Below are 21,357 nucleotides of genomic sequence, written 5' to 3'. Positions count from 1 at the left end.
AACCCTCAAGGGGCGTACAATCTAAGGTCCCTAACCCTCAAGGGGCGTACAATCTAAGGTCCCTAACCCTCAAGGGGCGTACAATCTAAGGTCCCTAACCCTCAAGGGGCGTACAATCTAAGGTCCCTAACCCTCAAGGGGCGTACAATCTAAGGTCCCTAACCCTCAAGGGGCGTACAATCTAAGGTCCCTAACCCTCAAGGGGCGTACAATCTAAGGTCCCTAACCCTCAAGGGGCGTACAATCTAAGGTCCCTAACCCTCAAGGGGCGTACAATCTAAGGTCCCTAACCCTCAAGGGGCGTACAATCTAAGGTCCCTAACCCTCAAGGGGAGTACAATCTAAGGTCCCTAACCCTCAAGGGGCGTACAATCTAAGGTCCCTAACCCTCAAGGGGCGTACAGTCTAAGGTCCCTAACCCTCAAGGGGCGTACAGTCTAAGGTCCCTAACCCTCAAGGGGCGTACAATCTAAGGTCCCTAACCCTCAAGGGGCGTACAATCTAAGGTCCCTAACCCTCAAGGGGCGTACAATCTAAGGTCCCTAACCCTCAAGGGGCGTACAATCTAAGGTCCCTAACCCTCAAGGGGCGTACAATCTAAGGTCCCTAACCCTCAAGGGGCGTACAATCTAAGGTCCCTAACCCTCAAGGGGCGTACAATCTAAGGTCCCTAACCCTCAAGGGGTCTACAATCTAAGGTCCCTAACCCTCAAGGGGAGTACAATCTAAGGTCCCTAACCCTCAAGGGGTGTACAATCTAAGGTCCCTAACCCTCAAGGGGCGTCCAATCTAAGGTCCCTAACCCTCAAGGGGCGTACAATCTAAGGTCCCTAACCCTCAAGGGGCGTACAATCTAAGGTCCCTAACCCTCAAGGGGCGTACAATCTAAGGTCCCTAACCCTCAAGGGGCGTACAATCTAAGGTCCCTAACTCACATTCATACATACACATACTAGGGCCAATGTAGACAGGATCCATTTAGCCTACCAGCATGTCTTTGGAGTGTGGGAGGAAACAGGAGTACCCAGAGGAAACCCACGCAGGCACAGGGAGAACATGCAAACGCCAGGCAGGTGGTGCCGTGGTTGGGATTTGAACCAACGACCCGAGTACTGACAGGCGGAAGTGCCAACCATTTAGCCACTGTGCTGCCCGTATAAATGTATTAAAAATGGCCAAATAATAAGCATTCTGTTTTCTGTGGAACGCAGGGAAAAAAAAAAGACTAATGATGCCGTCTGCTACTTGCATTAGGGTGGAACTAAAGGCAGAATGTTTTTTGACCTTCGTGCATTCTCTGCGTTAGGGTACAAAACCTACTGCATGCAGATGCAGACCTGACCCCCTTTACTTGCCTGAACCTGATCTCGATCCAGAGATCAGAAGCTCTCACAGTTCTCAACCTCCTTATTGGCTCAGACACAGCAGAGGAAGCCATTGGCTCCTGCTGCTGTCAATTATTATTATACAGGATTTCTATGGCGCCAACAGTTTGCTCAGCGCTTTACAATATAAGGGAGACAATACAATTACAATACAGATCAATACAGAAGGAATAGGAGGGCCCGGCATGTGGAGCTTACAATCTAAAGTGAGGGAGTGGGGGCGGGGCCGAGCTGCGCTCTGTGTGTCAATGGAAACATAGAGCAGGGCAAGCAAGCAAGCAGCTTGTTGTGGGAGCACTCAGCGGGGGAGGAGCCAGGAGCACCAGTGGGGAACCCGAGAAGAGGATCAGGGCTGCACTGTGCAAAACCATTGTTTTTAAATGCTCGATTTCTGTTTTTAACCTCTTCACGCCGGCCGAACGCAAATATGCGGCCTCCCGGCGTCTGGGCCTAGACGCCGAGCGGCCGCACATTTGCGTCCTATTAAAAACGGACATGTGCCGAGAGCGCTTATAGCACACATGTCCGGTATTCACGGAAAGGTCCCGATCTCCTCTTTCGATCGGGACCTTTCCCAATCATGTGACCCGTCACGGCGATCACATGACCCTCAACCCCGCCCGCATCCCCAGCTTCTGAAACTCTTAAAGGGCTGAGAGGCGCCGGCGTGAAGGGATAAAGTGAACATAAAGGGTGCAAAATTTACTTTTTTTTTTTTATCCCCAACTTCCCATCCCTTTATGCTGGTATTTGGCTGTCTTCATTGGCTGGCACGGGATGACATCACTCCTGGGCATGTGCAGGAGCCAGTCATCCTGGCACACAGATCAGGCTGGCACTGCAAGCTAAGCTGCACATGAGCAGCTCCGTTTACATGCCAGAGAATTCTGTGAACAGGCAGGTAGGTGGATTTTATTGCAGAAAAGATGTCTCTTCTGCAATAAAAAGCCTATCTGCTTGCAGTGAGCAACAGAAGAACTCTAGTTCCACTTTAAAAGCAGATTTTGTGATATTAGTTGCACTTTTTAGTTAAATATTTGCTATAGGATGTTTCGTTTTAGATGTATTGTTGGCCTAAGGATTTGATACTCAGTGTAGCAAGCAAAAAAGATCACATACTGTGCTAGCCGGGAATAAAGATTTGTTCATTCCAGGATAAGAAGCGTTTTTCTTAACTCAGTGTACAGTGAGGAACAGAAGTATTTGAACCCCCTGCGATTTTTCAAGTTCTCCCACTTCTCCATCATGGAGGGGTCTGACATTCACATTGTAGGTGCATTCCCACTCTGAGAGACAGAATAAAAAAAAAAATTCAGGAAATCACATTGTATGATTTGTAAAGAATGTATTTGTCTCGCACGGCTGAACATAAGTATTTGAACACCTAAGAAACAGCAAGAATTCTGCCTCTCAAAGACCTGTTACTGCGCCTTTAAAAAGTCCCCCTCTACTCCACTCATTCATCTAACTTAGTAGCACCTGTCTGAGCTCTTTAAAGACACCTGTCCACCCCACAGTCAGTCAAACACCAACTACTACCATGGGCAAGACTAAAGAGCTATCAAAAGACACCAGAGACAAAATTGTGGACCTCCACAAGGCTGGAAAGGGCTACGGGGCAATTGCCAAGCAGCTTGGTGAAAATAGATCAACTGTTGGAGCAATTGTTAGAAAATGGAAGAGGCTAAAGAGGACTGTCAGTCTCCCTCGGACTGGGGCTCCATGCAAGATCTCACCTTGTGGGGTATCACTGATAAGAAAGGTGAGGAATCAGCCCAGAACTACAAGGGAGGAGCTGCTCAATAACATGAAGAGAGCTGGGACCACAGTTTCAGAGGTCACTGTCGGTAGAACACTACGCCGTCATGGTTTCCAATCATGCATTGCACGGAAGGTTCCCCTGCTCCAGTCATCACATGTCCAGGCCCGTCTGAAGGTTCCCCTGCTCCAGTCATCACATGTCCAGGCCCGTCTGAAGGTTCCCCTGCTCCAGTCATCACATTTCCAGGCCCGTCTGAAGGTTCCCCTGCTCAAGTCATCACATGTCCAGGCCCGTCTGAAGGTTCCCCTGCTCAAGTCATCACATGTCCAGGCCCGTCTGAAGGTTCCCCTGCTCCAGTCATCACATTTCCAAGCCCGTCTGAAGGTTCCCCTGCTCAAGTCATCACATGTCCAGGCCCGTCTGAGGTTTGCCAATGACCATCTGGATGATCCAGAGGAGGCATGGGAGAAAGTCATGTGGTCAGATGAGACCAAAGTAGAACTTTTTGGTCTAAACTTCACTCGTCGTGTTTGGAGGAAAAAGGATGAGTTGCATCCCAAGAACACCATCCCTACTGTGAAGCATGGGGGTGGTAACATCATGCTTTGGGGGTGCTTTTCTGCGAAGGGGACAGGACGACTGCACTGTATTAAGGAGAGGATGAATGGGGCCATTTATTGTGAGATTTTAAGCAACAACCTCCTTCCCTCAGTCAGAGCATTGAAGATGGGTCATGGCTGGGTCTTCCAACATGACAACGACCCGAAGCACACAGCCAGGAGAACCAAGAAGTGGCTCCGTAAGAAGCATATCAAGGTTCTGGAGTCGCCTAGCCAGTCTCCACACCTAAATCCAATAGAACATCTTTGGAGGGAGCTAAAACTCCGTGTTGCTCAGCGACAGCCCCGAAACCTGACAGATCTAGAGGAGATCTGTGTGGAGGAGTCGGCCAAAATCCCTGTTGCAGTGCAAACCTGGCCAAGGACTACAGGAAACGTCTGACCTCTGTAATTGCAGACAAAGGCTTCTGTACCAAATATTAACACGGATCTTCTCAGGGGTTCAAATACTTCTGTTCAGCAGTGCGAGACAAATACATTCTTTACAAATCATACAATGTGATCTCCTGAATTTTTTTAAAATTCTGTCTCTCAGAGTGGGAATGCACCTACAATGTGAATGTCAGACCCTCCATGATGGAGAAGTGGGAGAACTTGCAAAATCGCAGGGGGTTCAAATACTTCTGTTCCTCGCTGTATGTGTATCTATCTATCTATCTACAGTTGTGCTCAAAAGTTTCCCTCCCCTGGCAGAAATTGTGAAATTTTGGCATTGATATTGAAAATATGACTGATCATGCCAAAAAATGCTTTTTTATTGAAGGATGACGATCATATGAAGCCATTTATTATCAAATAGTTGTTTGTCTCCTTTTTAAATCCTAATGATAACAGAAATCACCCAAATGGCCCGAATCAGAAGTCTCCACCCCCTGGATCAGAAGTCTCCACCCCCTGGATCAGAAGTCTCCCCCCCCCCCCGGAATGTTTGGCCTTGGTACAGACACACAAGGTGACACAAATGGGTTAAAATGTCAATTAGAGGTTAATGTCCCACATCTGTGGCTTTTTAAGTTGCAATTAGTGTCAGTGTATAAATAGTCAATGAGTTTGTTCGCTCTTACATGGAAGCACTGACTAGGCTTGATACTGAGCCATGGGGATCAGAAAAGAACTGTCAAAAGTCCTGCGTAACAAGGTAAGGGAACATAATAAAGATGGAAAAGGACATAAAAAGATGTCCAAAGCCTTGAATATTCCAATCAGTACTGTTACATCACCTATTAAGAAGTGGAAAGTTCGAGGATCTCTTGATACCAAGCCACGGTCAGGTAGACCAAGAAAGATTGCAGCCACAACTGCCAGAAGAATTGTTTGGGATACAAAGGGAAACCCATAGAAACAAGAAAAATCCAGGCTGCTCTGGAAAAAGACAGTGTGGTTGTTTTGAAGGAGCGCAATATGATGACACTTGAACAAAAATGAGCTGCATGGTGGAGGTGCCAGAAAGAAGCCTTTACTGCATCAATGACACAAGAAGGCCCGGTTAGGCATGTCAAGGTGTTGTCAGGCATATTGTAACCGGGCTTTTTTGTAGCATTGGTGCAGTAAAAGCTTCTTTCTGGCACCTCCACCAAACAGCTCATTTTTGTTCAACTATCACCGTATTGTACTCCCTAAAAACAACCACACCATCTTTTTTCCAAAGGTTCCCTGTGGGGTTTTTCTTTGAATCCCAGACAATTCTTCTGTCAGTTATGGCTGCAATCTTTCTTGGTCTGTCTGACCTTGGCTTGGTATCAAGAGATCCCCGAACTTTCCACTTAATAGGTGATTTAACAGCACTGATTGGCATATTCAAGGCTTTGGACATCTTTTTTTGTCCTTTTCCATCTTTATAAAGTTCCCGTACCTTGTTACACAGGACTTTTGACAGTTCTTTTCTGCTCCCCATGGCTCAGTATCTAGCCTAGTCAGTGCTTCCACGTAAGAGCTAACAAACTCATTGACTATTTATACACTGACACTAATTGCAATTTAAAAAGCCACAGATGTGGGATATTAACCTCCAATTGGCATTTTAACCCGTGTGTGTCACCTTGTGTGTCTGTACCAAGGCCAAACATTCCAGGGGGCGGAGACTTCTGATTCGGGGGGCGGGACTTCTGATCCGGGAGGCAGGGACTTTTGATCCTGGCCATTTGGGTGATTTCTGTTATTATTATTTAAAAAGGAGCCCAACAACTATGTGATAATAAATGGCTTCATATGATCATCATCCTTCAATAAAAGAGCATTTTTTGGCATGATCAGTCAGATTTTCAATATCAATGCCAAAATGTCACAATTTCTGCCAGGGGAGGAAAACTTTTGAGCACAACTGTATCTATGTGTGCCTCTGGTCTATCGATTATGTTTATATATGAGTATGTTTTTCAATATTCACCAACATATCACTTATAATTTCAGGTTTTCCCAATGTCACAGTGGCCCCATCATGCGACCTGGAAACCTCTCGTGGTCCCATAGTGCAGAAAAAAGACCCTCCCACCCTCCTGTCCATCCTCAGCGAGAGCGTCATGGACTCCCAGGTAACGGGCAAATTGTTTAGGCTTAAAGAAGAACTCCGGGATAGGAAAAAAAAAAATCACCCATTGGTACATTCCTCTGCACAAAACAATAAACAGCTATTACAGTTTTGAAAATCCTTACCATTTAGGAGAAAAGTCTAACTGAATTTTCATGAGCTCAACTCTGTATTTCAAAAGATAACTGCATCTGCTCTGCCGAGGAGGAAGTGGAACAACCGGGATGACATCATATCCTCTCCTCTCTCTTTGCAGTAAAAGGAAACTACAGTATCCATCATCCACAGGGAATTGTAGTGAATGTGGGCGGGTACACTAGGCTTGTACATGTTGAATGTGTCTGAGAGTCTTGGTCTGCCCACCACTGCAAGTGGGGCTGAATGACACCACGGCTTTCTGGAGAAAGAACTACAGGAGGGATGTTTCAAGACCGGTGGCTGGGGGAATAAGAGGCAGAGCAGCCCGTACTGGTCTTACAAACAGGAAGCCAAAGAGAATTAACGGTTTGATTCAACCACTTCAATACCGGGCACTTTTACCCCTTCCTGCCCAGGCCATTTTCCAGGTTTCAGCGCTCTCACACTTTGAATGACAATTGAGCGGTCATACAACATTGTACCCAAACTAAAATTTTATAATTTTCTTCACACAACTAGAGCTTTCTTTTGGTGGTATTTAATCATCGCCGGGGTTTTTATTTTTTTGCTAAATTAACAAAAAAAAGTCCGAAACGTTTGAAAAAAAACCCATGTTTTTCTTTGTTTCTGTTTTAAAAGTTTGCAAATAAATAATTGTTCATAAATTTAGGCCGAGATGTATTCTGCTACATGTCTTTGGTGAAAATAACCCAAATTAGGATGTATTTTTTAGTTTGTAGGAAAGTTATAGAGTTCACAAACTATGGGATAGATCTGAATATTGATCAATCCTGAAGTACTGACGGCCAATCTAATTTCTTGAGGTCCAAGAATGTCAGAACAGTACAAATATCCCCCAAATGTCAGAACAGTACAGATATCCCCCAAATGTCAGAACAGTACAGATATCCCCCAAATGTCAGGACAGTACAGATATCCCCCAAATGTCAGAACAGTACAGATATCCCCCCAAATGTCAGGACAGTACAGCTATCCCCCCAAATGTCAGGACGGTACAGCTATCCCCCCAAATGTCAGGACGGTACAGCTATCCCCCCAAATGTCAGGACGGTACAGCTATCCCCCCAAATGTCAGGACGGTACAGCTATCCCCCCAAATGTCAGGACGGTACAGCTATCCCCCCAAATGTCAGGACGGTACAGCTATCCCCCCAAATGTCAGGACGGTACAGCTATCCCCCCAAATGTCAGGACGGTACAGCTATCCCCCCAAATGTCAGGACGGTACAGCTATCCCCCCAAATGTCAGGACGGTACAGCTATCCCCCAAATGTCAGGACGGTACAGCTATCCCCCAAATGTCAGGACGGTACAGCTATCCCCCAAATGTCAGGACGGTACAGATATCCCCCAAATGTCAGGACGGTACAGATATCCCCCAAATGTCAGAACGGTACAGATATCCCCCAAATGTCAGAACGGTACAGATATCCCCCAAATGTCAGAACGGTACAGATATCCCCCAAATGTCAGAACGGTACAGATATCCCCCAAATGTCAGAACGGTACAGATATCCCCCCAAATGTCAGGACGGTACAGATATCCCCCCAAATGTCAGGACGGTACAGCTATCCCCCAAATGTCAGAACAGTACAGATATCCCCCAAATGTCAGAACAGTACAGATACCCCCCCAAATGTCAGGACGGTACAGCTATCCCCCAAATGTCAGGACGGTACAGCTATCCCCCAAATGTCAGGACAGTACAGATATCCCCCAAATGTCAGGACAGTACAGATATCCCCCAAATGACCCCTTTTTGCAAAGTAGACAGTGCAACGTACTTTATTAGAGGCACCAGTGCAGTACAGCATCATCATATAACTGGCATGGCGGTGATCAGGGACACTACTGGTGACAGTATAAAAAAAAATAATTTTTTTTCTATTTTTTTTTATTATTTTTAATTTTTATTACTTTTTTTTTAAGCTTTTTTTTTCATATTTCACTATGACCAAAGTAGTACAATGTTACCATAGTAAGTGATCAGTATTTTTTTTTTTTTTTTATACACAATTTGTTTATAGCAGAGAATTAGTTTGCTCTAAGGGGTAGGCAGTTGGTGGTGGGATGGGTAATTCCTGGAGTTCAGCTCTAACAGACTAATCAACATACTTATTTCCTGATAATATATGAGATTTAGTTTAAATGTACAACTGAAAGTTTATAATTAGAAATATACGATTTAGGCTCTTAATGAAGTGGATGAGAGTCGGTCAGAAGACAGCGATGATGATGAAGTGGACGTTTCCATTACTTTCCAGCCCAGCCTTACCACTGACAGGTGAGTTGTCTTCTGTACGTTTTATTTCGGCTGTATATAGTGAACATTTAGATTGAAAACTGTATGTGAGATGCTGTATTATGGGCAGTTATTAGTTTGTAAATTCCACATTTTTAGTGAGAGTGATGGCTCCCTGGAAGGCAGAGGCTTTACTGGGGAGAAGAAAAAGTTGGGTCTTTTCTCATTCACTTTTTTTTCATTTTTTTGTACACATGGTAAAATCTGCATTTTTGTCTAGAAAAAACTTCACGCAGGGGTGTTTTCAATGCTTTTTTACTAGTTTTCTGTTTTTCATTTATTTACATTTTTTAATGTATGTATGTGATAGCATTGGGCAGGTGACAGGTACTCCTTTTTGCCTTTATGTAGATATCAGGGGTCTATTAGACCCCTAATGTCTCTCCTGTTCTCTGCTTCAGCTGATGGAGAATTGACAGCTCTATCCACTGTTCACCCAGATTTGCAGCCTCATTTTGACAGCTCTGAACCCAGAAGTGCTCGGTGCTCAATATCCTCCCCACTCCCCATCCTGATAGTGCTTTTTGTGGTGCCAGAAGGAGCAGGAGGGCCTGAGAACCTTGCACCTTGTTAGTCCCATAAAAAGGTGATCGTGTGGCTCTACGGCTGCCAGATCGTTTTTACTAAATGGCTGACAGCCTGCTGCACAAAATACATACACGTTTATGGCTGTTATTACAGGTCTCCTCCTCACTCCCACCCCCACTCTACCCCACCCCCACTCTACCCCACCCCCTCTCTACCCCACCCCACCCCCACTCTACCCCACCCCCTCTCTACCCCACCCCCTCTCTACCCCACCCCCTCTCTACCCCACCCCCTCTCTACCCCACCCCCTCTCTACCCCACCCCCTCTCTACCCCACCTCACCCCCTCTCTACCCCACCTCACCCCCTCTCTACCCCACCTCACCCCCACCCTACCCCACCTCACCCCCACCCTACCTCACCCCCTCTCTACCCCACCTCACCCCCACCTTACCCCACCTCACCCCCACCCTACCCCACCTCACCCCCACTCTACCCCACCTCACCCCCACTCTACCCCACCTCACCCCCACTCTACCCCACCTCACCCCCACTCTACCCCACCCCACCCCCACTCTACCCCACCCCACCCCCACTCTATAACTGGACAGTGAAAGGAACATCAATAGATGATGATGAGCTCATCTTTCTTTCACTCTGCTCTCTCTCCTATCAGCACGCTCCTTGCACTGCAGCACGACCGATTGGCTACTTGTGCTGCTTCTCCTTTCCCCATCTCTGAGCTCTGCTGTATTGCAAGAGGCTGATACCAGGTTAAAATCCATTTAATGACGCACTAATGATTGCAGAGCTGCATTATTGGGTACTTTCATATCTGCCTGAAGATCAGCTTTGATTAGCACACTGTGAGGGTCCTGTGATATGAGTTTTGCCAACCTGCTTCCAGGGTTTACCAGATAATAAATGAAGAGAGTTCCCATCCAGAGTCTCATCACCAACCAACAGGGAAAGAAGTCGATGCAGATAACCCATTTGTGACACCCAAAAGCTCGGGTCACCCCACAAACGGCCAGATGGGTGAGTTGGATTAAAGTCGCTTACTGGTAGGGGATCAAGTGATAAATAAAGCTCTTTTATACCGTAACATTTTCTTGCAGCATTAAATGCCACCACAGCAGTAAAGAAGGTCAAAACCCGCCTGAAGGAGGGAGAGCAAGTAGAACCTGAAGATCCAAAATGTGTAATTGGCAGAATACTGAACCCCAACCCCCCAAACCACCATCGGGTGCCAGCAAAAGGTGAGGGTCCATCTGTGTCCCAAGGATTAAGTATTGTGCAAGGGGAGTTCTTCTTACTACTTGGAGTACCAAGACAAACGTAGAATATGGTGATTTAAAGCGGAGCTCCACCCAAAAGGGGAAGTTCTGCTTTAATGCCTTGACCCCGCTCCCCATTAAGGATTGGCACCTTTTGGGGAGCGGGTACCTGAATTTGACAGGTTTCCGCTGCCGATCACCTAGGCGATCGGAAGCGGAGGTTGTCCTCCCTCCCCGTAGTCTTGTGGGACACGTGACAGGTCCCAGAAGGCTACAGGGCCATTCACGAAGTGCAGCGCTTCTGGCGCATGCGCATTAGGCACCCGGCTGTGAAGCCGCAAGCTGTCACAACCGGGTGCCCACACTGAAGATGCCGGCGCCAGGGAGAGAAGACGGCTGGTGAAACCAGCGGTGGTGAGGACACCGCTGGACCGAGGGACAGGTAAGTGGCTGTATTTTTAAAGCCAGCAGCTACAGTTTTTGTAGTTGCTTTTTTTTTTTTTTTTTTTTTTTTTAGGTGGAACTCCGCTTTAACTTTACTTGCTGTCCCCTTGATATGATGGAAATTCCCCTCAAAGAGGCTCAGCTTTCAAACCTTAAAGCTGAAATTTAATCTGCTTATATTTTGCCTTCACTGGTACCCCCCACCCCAGACCCTCTACCCCCCTCATCAACATTCTAATTACATTTATAAATAAAACCTTCCAGTTTTCATTGTGTATTTTATTTTAGACCCAGTGATGTCATCTTTGGGTCTTTGTGCTTCTCTATGCAATGTTGGTAGGTTGTGGCTGGTGGGAGGGGCCGTCGGGGTCCTGTGCATAGTTTCCCGAAAAGATCACCGCACCCTGCCTTGGTACTCCTCTCAAGAGCCTTCAGCTGTGATTCAAGCAGTGGGCTGGCTCTTGGGAGGAGTTATGCAAATATCAATGTGCTGTGATGGAAGGATGTCCGACAGAGTGGGCGTTCCTAGATGGGCTGCCGCTCAAAACTCATTATTAACCCCCCTGGCGGTGTTCCCGAGTGTAGCTCGGGGTAAAGTTTCAGCACCACAAGTGGTAACCCCCCCGAGCTACACTCAGGAATACACTGCAGCATTGCTCCGGGATCTCTTCTTCACTTACCTTGTCCTGCGCTCCCGCGATGTCCCCCCTGCAGTGTCCCCGGCAATGTCCTCCGGCCGATGCCGGCATCTGTCTTCTGGGTTCCGTTCCCTGTGACGTCGGGACGTACGGGGGACGGAACTGGCGGGAAATTAGAAAATTTTAAAAGTGACATTCACTAAATACACTAAAATCACATAGTATAACATTCCTGTATCAAACCATTTCACATACATTGTGTCCCGAGTGCTTTGTCTGGCGCCCTGCCTGCATTTTTACTGTTCTTTCTGCCTGGAAACTGAGAAACGTCCATGGCGTCCAAAAAGCGTCCCTTTAGGTCAAAAGCGGTTTTAGACCGGCTAGAGAACAGCGATAGTAAATCAGAACCACTTGCAGAATTGAGTGATAATGATTGGTGGGGGAAATTCCTCATCAGACACTGAAAACGATTCTGCGACTGAGCTCAGCGATGTGCGAACTTGGCGCTCTATTTCACATTTCAGTGTTTTTGGTTTGATTATATTATTGAATTACATTTATTATTATTATATTATTATTTTTTATGATTATTTATTAAATTATAATTTATGATTTCGTGTTTCCAGTTTTATCATCCCCGGGATGTTTACTAGACTCTTGTTCGGACAGATTTCAGGGAGTTATTACTAAGAATTACAGTCCTACAATAAAACACCAACATATTTCCATGCAAAAAAATGTACCGCTTTGAGCACAAAAATATGGACATAATCAGACGGCTAGGGAGGCTACAGTGATGCTAAAGTCTAATTTTTTTTTTATTCTTAAAAATAACAAACATAATATGCGCACCTGCTCCATTCCATGCAATACTTTTGCATAGAGTAGCCCAGATTCTCCTCCTTCTCGGGTTTCTGCCGGCACTCTTGTCCCCTCCCTCCTGTTTGGTGCCCCTATAGCAAACAGCTTGCTATGGGGCCACCCAAGTTTGCATGTCCATTCACACACACACACAGCCGTGGCTCAGACCTGCCTTGTCCTGTCCCTCTCCTGATTGGCTCACTGGCTGTGATTGATAGCAGTGGGAGCCCCTGGAGAACCGATGCTTTCGTGTACATCGCTGGATCAAGAGGGGGCTCAGGTGAGTGTTAGGGGGGGCTGCTACACATGGGTTTTTTTTTTTTTTACCTTTATGGAGGTAATAAACCTTGAGATTTTAGAATCACGTTAATTCTTCTCCTGCTGAGGAGCGTAGTCCAATCAGTGATCACATGCAGAGTAGTAAGCAAGATGTCACTTCTGACATCATTGCGTACTACGTGTGAAATCTGTGAATGATCACAGAGATCACATGGTACAGGGCTATTCACAACAGCCTTGTACCATATGACAAGCTCTGACCAATCACAGCTCACACAGTATTTCTCAATGGCTGCAAGAATGCAGCCAGAGAAAAGGAGAAATTATTGCTTTTACAGCCTGTATGGGTGTAAGAGCAATCAGTGTAAAAAACAAAAAAAAATCTTTATAACCCTCCACAAGTAGTACAGTGTCACCATGGTGACACTGCACTGCTTAGGTGACAGTATGTTAAAAAAAATATATATATATATATTAATAATAAAAAAAATTTTTTAGCAAAATTATAATTTTTGGTTATAAACTAATTTTGGGTTTTTTTTTTTTTTTTTGCTAAAAAGATAACTGAATAAATTTTGGCTAAGATTTTTGAAGAAAGATTATTTGAAAAATCTTATAAGAAAAACACTTTTTTTCAAAATTTTTGGACTTTTTCATTTATATAGCAAAAAAAATTAAAATCCCAGTGGTGTACAAATACCACCAAAATAAAGCTTTATCTGTCTCAAAAAAAAAATGCTAAAAAATTCATATGGGTACAGTGTTGCATGACTGCGCAATTGTCATTCAAAGTGTGATAGCGCTGTAAGCTGAAAAATGGCCTGGGCAGGAAGGAGGGGGGAAAAGTGTCCGGACTGGAAGGGGGGAAAAGTGTCCGGACTGGAAGGGGGGAAAAGTGTCCGGAGTGGAAGGGGGGTGAAAGTGTCCGGACTGGAAGGGGGGTGAAAGTGTCCGGACTGGAAGGGGGGTGAAAGTGTCCGGACTGGAGGGGGGGTGAAAGTGTCCGGACTGGAAGGGGGGTGAAAGTGTCCGGACTGGAAGGGGGGTGAAAGTGTCCGGACTGGAAGGGGGGGGGAAAGTGTCCGGACTGGAAGGGGGGGGAAAGTGTCCGGACTGGAAGGGGGGGGAAAGTGTCCGGACTGGAAGGGGGGGAAAGTGTCCGGACTGGAAGGGGGGGAAAAGTGTCCGGACTGGAAGGGGGGAAAAGTGTCCGGAGTGGAAGGGGGGTGAAAGTGTCCGGACTGGAAGGGGGGTGAAAGTGTCCGGACTGGAAGGGGGGTGAAAGTGTCCGGACTGGAGGGGGGGTGAAAGTGTCCGGACTGGAAGGGGGGTGAAAGTGTCCGGACTGGAAGGGGGGTGAAAGTGTCCGGACTGGAAGGGGGGGGGAAAGTGTCCGGACTGGAAGGGGGGGGAAAGTGTCCGGACTGGAAGGGGGGGGAAAGTGTCCGGACTGGAAGGGGGGGGAAAGTGTCCGGACTGGAAGGGGGGGAAAGTGTCCGGACTGGAAGGGGGGGAAAGTGTCCGGACTGGAAGGTGGGGAAAGTGTCCGGACTGGAAGGTGGGGAAAGTGTCCGGACTGGAAGGGGGGGAAAGTGTCCGGATTGGAAGGGGGGGGAAGTGTCCGGACTGGAAGGGGGGGGAAGTGTCCGGACTGGAAGGGGGGGAAAGTGTCCGGACTGAAAGGGGTTAAAGAGAACATCAGCATAATACTGTGATTTGTGAAACAATTTTCCTGTTTTAATTGAAGGCAAGAAAAGACGCTCTTCGCGGACCCCCACTAGTCACAGGGCGGAGTCTGTTTCTGCAGCCTCGACTTGTGAGCTGTCCAGTTGTAACCAGTCCAGTTTGGATGTCCTGAACCAGATGATGCAGGAGGTGGAGCTGGAATTGGAGGACCACGAGAGGCAGACAGGCCGGGAGGTGGACGCCATGCCAAAAGCTCAGGGGTTGACGGGATTCACCATGTCTCTTGTCGGCTCCATACGGCGGCTGGTGACCTATCTGAAGGAGGTAAGACTAGAGCACACTTAGGGGTTGATTTACTAAAACTGGAGAGTGCAAGATTTGGTGCAGCTGTTCATGGGAGCCAATCAGCTTCTAACTTCAGCTTGTTCAATTAAGCTTTGGCAATAAAAGTGTCACTATGGTGACATTGTACTGTTGGGTGACAATTAAAAAAACCCCAAAAAAACATATATAATAGAAAAAATTAAAATAAAAATGTAAAAAAAAAATTTGAAAAATTATAATTTTTGGTTATAAACAAATTTTTTTTTTTTTTTACTAAAAAGATAACTGAATAAATTTGGCCAAGATTTTTGAAGAAAGATTATTTGCAAAATTTTATAAGAAAAACATTTTTCATTTATATAGCAAAAATAAAAAAAAATCCCAGCGGTGAATAAATACCACCAAAATAAAGTTTTATCTGTCTCAAAAAATATGCTAAAAAATTCATATAGGTACAGTGTTGCATGACCGCGCAATTATCATTCAAAGTGTGATAGCGCTGAAAGCTGAAAATTGGCCTGGACAGGAAGGGGGGGGAAAAGTGTCTGGACTGGAAGGGGGGTGGAAAGTGTCCGGACTGGAAGGGGGGTGGAAAGTGTCCGGACTGGAAGGGGGGTGGAAAGTGTCCGGACTGGAAGGGGGGTGGAAAGTGTCCGGACTGGAAGGGGGGTGGAAAGTGTCCGGACTGGAAGGGGGGTGGAAAGTGTCCGGACTGGAAGGGGGGTGGAAAGTGTCCGGACTGGAAGGGGGGTGGAAAGTGTCCGGACTGGAAGGGGGGTGGAAAGTGTCCGGACTGGAAGGGGGGTGGAAAGTGTCCGGGCTGGAAGGGGGGTGGAAAGTGTCCGGGCTGGAAGGGGGGTGGAAAGTGTCCGGACTGGAAGGGGGGTGGAAAGTGTCCGGACTGGAAGGGGGGTGGAAAGTGTCCGGACTGGAAGGGGGGTGGAAAGTGTCCGGACTGGAAGGGGGGGTAGAAAGTGTCCGGACTGGAAGGGGGTAGAAAGTGTCCGGACTGGAAGGGGGGTGGAAAGTGTCTGGACTGGAAGGGGGGTGGAAAGTGTCCGGACTGGAAGGGGGGTGGAAAGTGTCCGGACTGGAAGGGGGGGTGGAAAGTGTCCGGACTGGAAGGGGGGGTGGAAAGTGTCCGGACTGGAAGGGGGGGTGGAAAGTGTCCGGACTGGAAGGGGGGTGGAAAGTGTCCGGACTGAAAGGGGGTGGAAAGCGTCCGGACTGGAAGTGGTTAATTGAACAAGCTGAAGTTAGAAGCTGATTGGCTGCCATGCACAGCTGCACCAGATTTTGCACTCTCCAGTTTTAGTAAACCAACCCCACAGTGACTACTCATCTCCCAGTTTGTCTGCAATTATTATTTTTGTTTTATTAATTTATACCCTTTTTTTTTTTCTGTGCATACACAGTGCAAAGTTCTGGAGAACTTCCGGAGATGAACCCTTTAATGACCAAGGTTCTTGATGCTTAACTGTCCAGGCCATTTATTGCACGGTTGCACTGTTTTTGTTTTTTTTAATTGCGGTTTGACAAATATGGAAAGATGAGAACAAAATTTGTTTATTACATTTATTTTTGAGTGCTTTCAAAGCATAAAACAGATGGCACAGCAGATGCCACTGCAGCATGAAGGTGGCAGCACCATCCTCAAGCTGAAGGATTTTTATTTTTTTTTTAATGGTACAATTATTACATTTTCGAGACAGAAAAAAAATAAGGTTAATTAAATATTCAGTATTGTCTGTTAAACAATTATAATACAAGTAAAATAAAAAAAAGGGATGAGATGTCAAGGTATTGAAAGTAATAATAAATGATAATGTGATGGTAGGAAATCCTCTATAAAGATCGCTCTGCCACAGGAAAGGAAATAAAGGAAAGCCAATAGCATAATACCACTAAAACCCATTTATTATAAAACCAGTAATATGCTCACAAAATGATAGTTATTGGATGCCCAACATCAATATTCCCGCAAAAGGTATTATCGTGTTAGCAGCGTCTCACCCGACCATCCTCGCTAACCGCGAGCGGCACGTCACTTCCAGCGGGGGATGTGAGGTGGATGCTGGTTGTAAGCAATCGTTGTGCGACCCGACCCGGACAAGTTTCGCCACCTGACTTTGTCAAAGGCTTGGTCACACGGCACGACATAACTGCTTAAATAGCTTCCTGCCACTTATCTTTAACCACATATCCTCCGGACGTCACCGGAAGGCATGACGAGACAGAGTTCTTTCATGTCATGCCTTTCGGTGATGTCCACCACATTGTCACTCCAATGTAAATTTCATTCTTTCATTTCTCACCTTCACTTTTGCAACTCCCTCCTCGTTGCTCTCCCTCTACACAGTCTTTCTCCACCCCATTCAGTCCATTATGGATGCTGCTGCCAGACTGATCCACCTTACAAACCGTTCGGTGTCCACCATCCCACTCTGCAGATTCCCCCCTGTGACGGGAGTCACCTTGGGTGGGGGGGCCCATGGAGCCCAGCTCACTTTGGAAATGTGGGGAGGCCCCTGTCTCAGCCCCCCATATCCCTATTATGTGTAAGTCACCCTGTGCCTGTTAGGGGTACAGGGGGATCTGTCCTAATATTGTGTGGGCTTTATCTCAGACTGCGTAGACATGTCTAGGAGAGAGGTGGGGTGGGGGTTGTGGATTGTTTGACGTCATGTGGTTGCATCCCATTGTTGTATTGTGTGTCTGGCTTGGGAGCAAACTATTATGGGATGTATAGGTTTATGTGTATTAGCTTAGTGGGGTGAGGGTGTGTCTCCAGCAGTCCTCCCTCCTGATGAGACTGTCTTTTGGTGTGAAGTTTGAATACCTGTGTGTCTCTTGTTACTAAATGTAGATTGCCCCTCCCTGTGTCATTATGCAGGGAGGGGGGATTATCCCCTTGAATGTATATATCTTGTATCTGTGTTCAAATAAACTAGTCTACTTCCTGGTTTACTTCAGGAGGGGGGGTGTGGAGGCGAGCAAAGAGAGGTTTGGGGTGTGGAGGCGAGCAAAGAGAGGTTTGGGGTGTGGAGGTGAGCAAAGAGAGGTTTGGGGTGTGGAGGTGAGCAGGTGGAGAGCTCAGGATTGGGAAAGCTGCCTCCCCCCCACCACTGCTTTGCACTGCACTGTGCCGACCGATCTCTGGCTGTTGTGATATTCGGCAGAGCGGCAGTTCGGTCAGATCTGACCGCTTGTTCAAGCTGGATGCCACGGCACCCCTGAAGACCTCAGGCGGCACCCCGGTTGCGAGACACTGTGATAGCTCGTGTCAAAAATGCTTTTGATCTATAAATAATAATACCTCAGTGTGGCCCATCATAGGAGACAATTCGGGAAGCTGCTCAATTGTTCATCAATTACCAATCGCTATGAATGGATTTGTAGCTGGAGCTGCGTGGCATTTCTGATGAGAGGTCATGTGACGTATTCCTTTCTTGCAGGGGGACCGGCAGTTGCACCAGGAAATTGTGCAGCGTCAGCGCTTGCAGGAGGAGCTCGGTGAGCAGAGGCTGCTGATTGATGCGCTTACAGCTGAAATTCTCTCCATAAAAGAAAACTGCTCTATGTCTCCGGTAATCTCCGATTTCATTCTTTTATAAATGACAGACTTGTCGAGGATATAAAACTGAGCCGACAATTACAAACTTCATTCAAAGCTGAAGTCTAATCTGATTTTTTTTTTTTTTTTTTTTAACTTTCCCTGGTTCCTCCTTTTCCTCTTCATTAACATGCCAGTGAAATGTTTAAATAAAACCTTTCTGTCTTTTCATTGCATACCTTCATTCAGGGCTTAAAATGTCAAGTCCTGGGGTACTAGCCAGGCCTTAGAGTTACTAGCCACCAACAAACACACACAGACCTGTACACACACAGACACAGACTTGTACATACACACACACGCATACACAGACACAGACTTGTACACAGACACACACACACAGAGACACATGTACACACACACACGTACATACACACACACACGTACATACACACAGACACATGTACACACACACACACACACGTACATACACACAGACACATGTACACACACACGGACACACAGACACATGTACACACACACGTACACACAGACACATGTACACAGACACACACACACATGTACACAGACACACACACACATGTACACAGACACACATGTACACACACACACACAGATACATGTACACACACACATGTACATATGTACACACACACGTACACACACATGTACACAGACACACACAGAGACACATGTACACAGACACACACAGAGACACATGTACACAGACACACACAGACACATGTACACACACGTACACACACACACAGACACATGTACACACACACATGTACACACACACACACACATGTACATACAGACACACGTACACACACACACAGACACATGTATACACACACACATGTACATACACACAGACACATGTACACACACACACACGTACACACAGACACATGTACACAGACACACACACACACACACATGTACACAGACAGACACACACATGTACACAGGCACACAGACACATGTACACAGACGCACACACACAGACACATGTACACACACAGAGACACATGTACACAGACACATGTACACACACACACACACACACACATACTGACACATGTATACACACACAGGCACGTACAGACATGCATACACACAGATACATCTACATACACAGAAATACACACACACAGACACATGTACATACATACACACACATGTACACACAGACACACGTACATGCACACACACAGACACATGTACACACACATACATGTACATACACGCAGACACATGTACAGATACACACATGTACAGGGGCGGACTGACAACTCATGGGGCCCCCCGGGCAATAGGGGATCATGGGGCCCCTTTGTCCTCGCCCACAGCCAAAAAAAGCCTATGAAAAAGCCAATGAAAGGTACCAGAGGCATCTCATGGGGCCCCCTACTGAGCCTGGGCCCTCGGGCAGTGTAGACACATGTACAATTGTACATGCATACACAAACACACACACATGTACACGTACATACACACACGCACCCCCATAAAAAGTTGCAGTACTTCGTTGTTCACTCACAGAGCCAGGTACTGCACTCTAGGGGGAGGCAGAGAGCACAGCACACACTCCTTCCTTTGCTTTCACTGCGCTTAGCTATTGAGAGCAGTCTGACGGCTCCCAGTGCCAATGACAGATCCGGCCTGAGCTCCGAGCCTGCTCAGCAAGATGGCCCTGGGGGACACACTCGCCCCCACCATAATTTCCACTCGCCATTGGCGAGCGGGCAAGTGGAAATTTCAAGCCCTGCCTTAATTTATACACAGTGATATAATTCCTGGGTCCCTGTGCTCCTCTATGCATCGCAGGCAGTTCACTGTGAGAAGCTCACAGAGTGCAGTGAAATCAGAGTAAGCCATTTCAGTCCAGGAGAGGAGCCGGTACACCTGTGTAACACCGCAGGGAAGGCTGGAGGGAGGATTTGAACTCTTCAGCTCTTTGCGTGTGTTTTGTTTGTCCCAAGTCTGAGGAGGTTAAACAAGCTCACAGCTCAGCAGGCATTGGTCGTTTGTGTAAAAGTGATGTGGGCAACTGTAGAGCCACCTAATCACTTTTACATGTTTGTGGGGTGCCAGAGGATCTTCTCTGGTATTGAACTTGAGCTCTGCTTGTTTTGTCAGTGAAAACAGAACTGTCATTGTCCGCAGCACAGAGTGTGTTGGGAGAAAGGTGAGCAAAGGAGGAGAGGAGAGTTGTAGAGGAAGGAGCGGAGTCCTCCAGCAGCGCAGAGTATTTCAGGAGAGGAGAGTTATAGAGGAAGGAGCGGAGTCCTCCGGCAGAGCAGAGTATTTCAGGAGAGGAGAGTTATAGAGGAAGGAGCGGAGTCCTCCAGCAGTGCAGAGTATTTCAGGAGAGGAGAGTTATAGAGGAAGGAGCGGAGTCCTCCGGCAGAGCAGAGTATTTCAGGAGAGGAGAGTTATAGAGGAAGGAGCGGAGTCCTCCAGCAGCGCAGAGTATTTCAGGAGAGGAGTTATAGAGGAAGGAGCGGAGTCCTCCAGCAGTGCAGAGTATTTCAGGAGAGGAGAGTTATAGAGGAAGGAGCGGAGTCCTCCAGCAGCGCAGAGTATTTCAGGAGAGGAGTTATAGAGGAAGGAGCGGAGTCCTCCAGCAGCGCAGAGTATTTCAGGAGAGGAGAGTTATAGAGGAAGGAGCGGAGTCCTCCAGCAGAGCAGAGTATTTCAGGAGAGGAGAGTTATAGAGGAAGGAGCGGAGTCCTCCAGCAGTGCAGAGTATTTCAGGGAGGAGAGTTATAGAGGAAGGAGCGGAGTCCTCCAGCAGTGCAGAGTATTTCAGGAGAGGAGTTATAGAGGAAGGAGCGGAGTCCTCCAGCAGTGCAGAGTATTTCAGGAGAGGAGAGTTATAGAGGAAGGAGCGGAGTCCTCCAGCAGCGCAGAGTATTTCAGGAGAGGAGAGTTATAGAGGAAGGAGCGGAGTCCTCCAGCAGAGCAGAGTATTTCAGGAGAGGA

At 47.0% G+C, this 21,357-nt stretch overlaps 1 protein-coding gene across 1 annotated transcript in view; it reads left to right on the top strand.

The window, feature by feature from the left end:
• Positions 1–18,379, top strand: part of SPICE1 (spindle and centriole associated protein 1) — a gene marked incomplete at its 3' end in the record, with an annotated part of 28,041 nt that extends 9,662 nt beyond the window's left edge. Inside the window, exons 6-11 of the mRNA XM_089662817.1 lie at positions 6,177–6,298; positions 8,644–8,738; positions 10,191–10,321; positions 10,402–10,542; positions 14,530–14,792; positions 18,248–18,379. Coding sequence (XP_089518943.1) covers positions 6,177–6,298; positions 8,644–8,738; positions 10,191–10,321; positions 10,402–10,542; positions 14,530–14,792; positions 18,248–18,379 — 884 coding nt within the window. The remainder of the gene's footprint in view (positions 1–6,176; positions 6,299–8,643; positions 8,739–10,190; positions 10,322–10,401; positions 10,543–14,529; positions 14,793–18,247) is intronic.
• Positions 18,380–21,357: the final 2,978 nt, after the last annotated feature.

The sequence above is a fragment of the Staurois parvus genome, unplaced genomic scaffold, assembly GCF_062004578.1.
Source record: "Staurois parvus isolate SC_StPar_1 unplaced genomic scaffold, SC_StPar_1.0 ptg001557l, whole genome shotgun sequence".
Classification (NCBI taxonomy): domain Eukaryota; kingdom Metazoa; phylum Chordata; class Amphibia; order Anura; family Ranidae; genus Staurois; species Staurois parvus.
The sequence above is the reverse complement of the archived record's forward strand: the minus strand, read 5'-3'. Positions and strand labels throughout refer to the sequence as shown.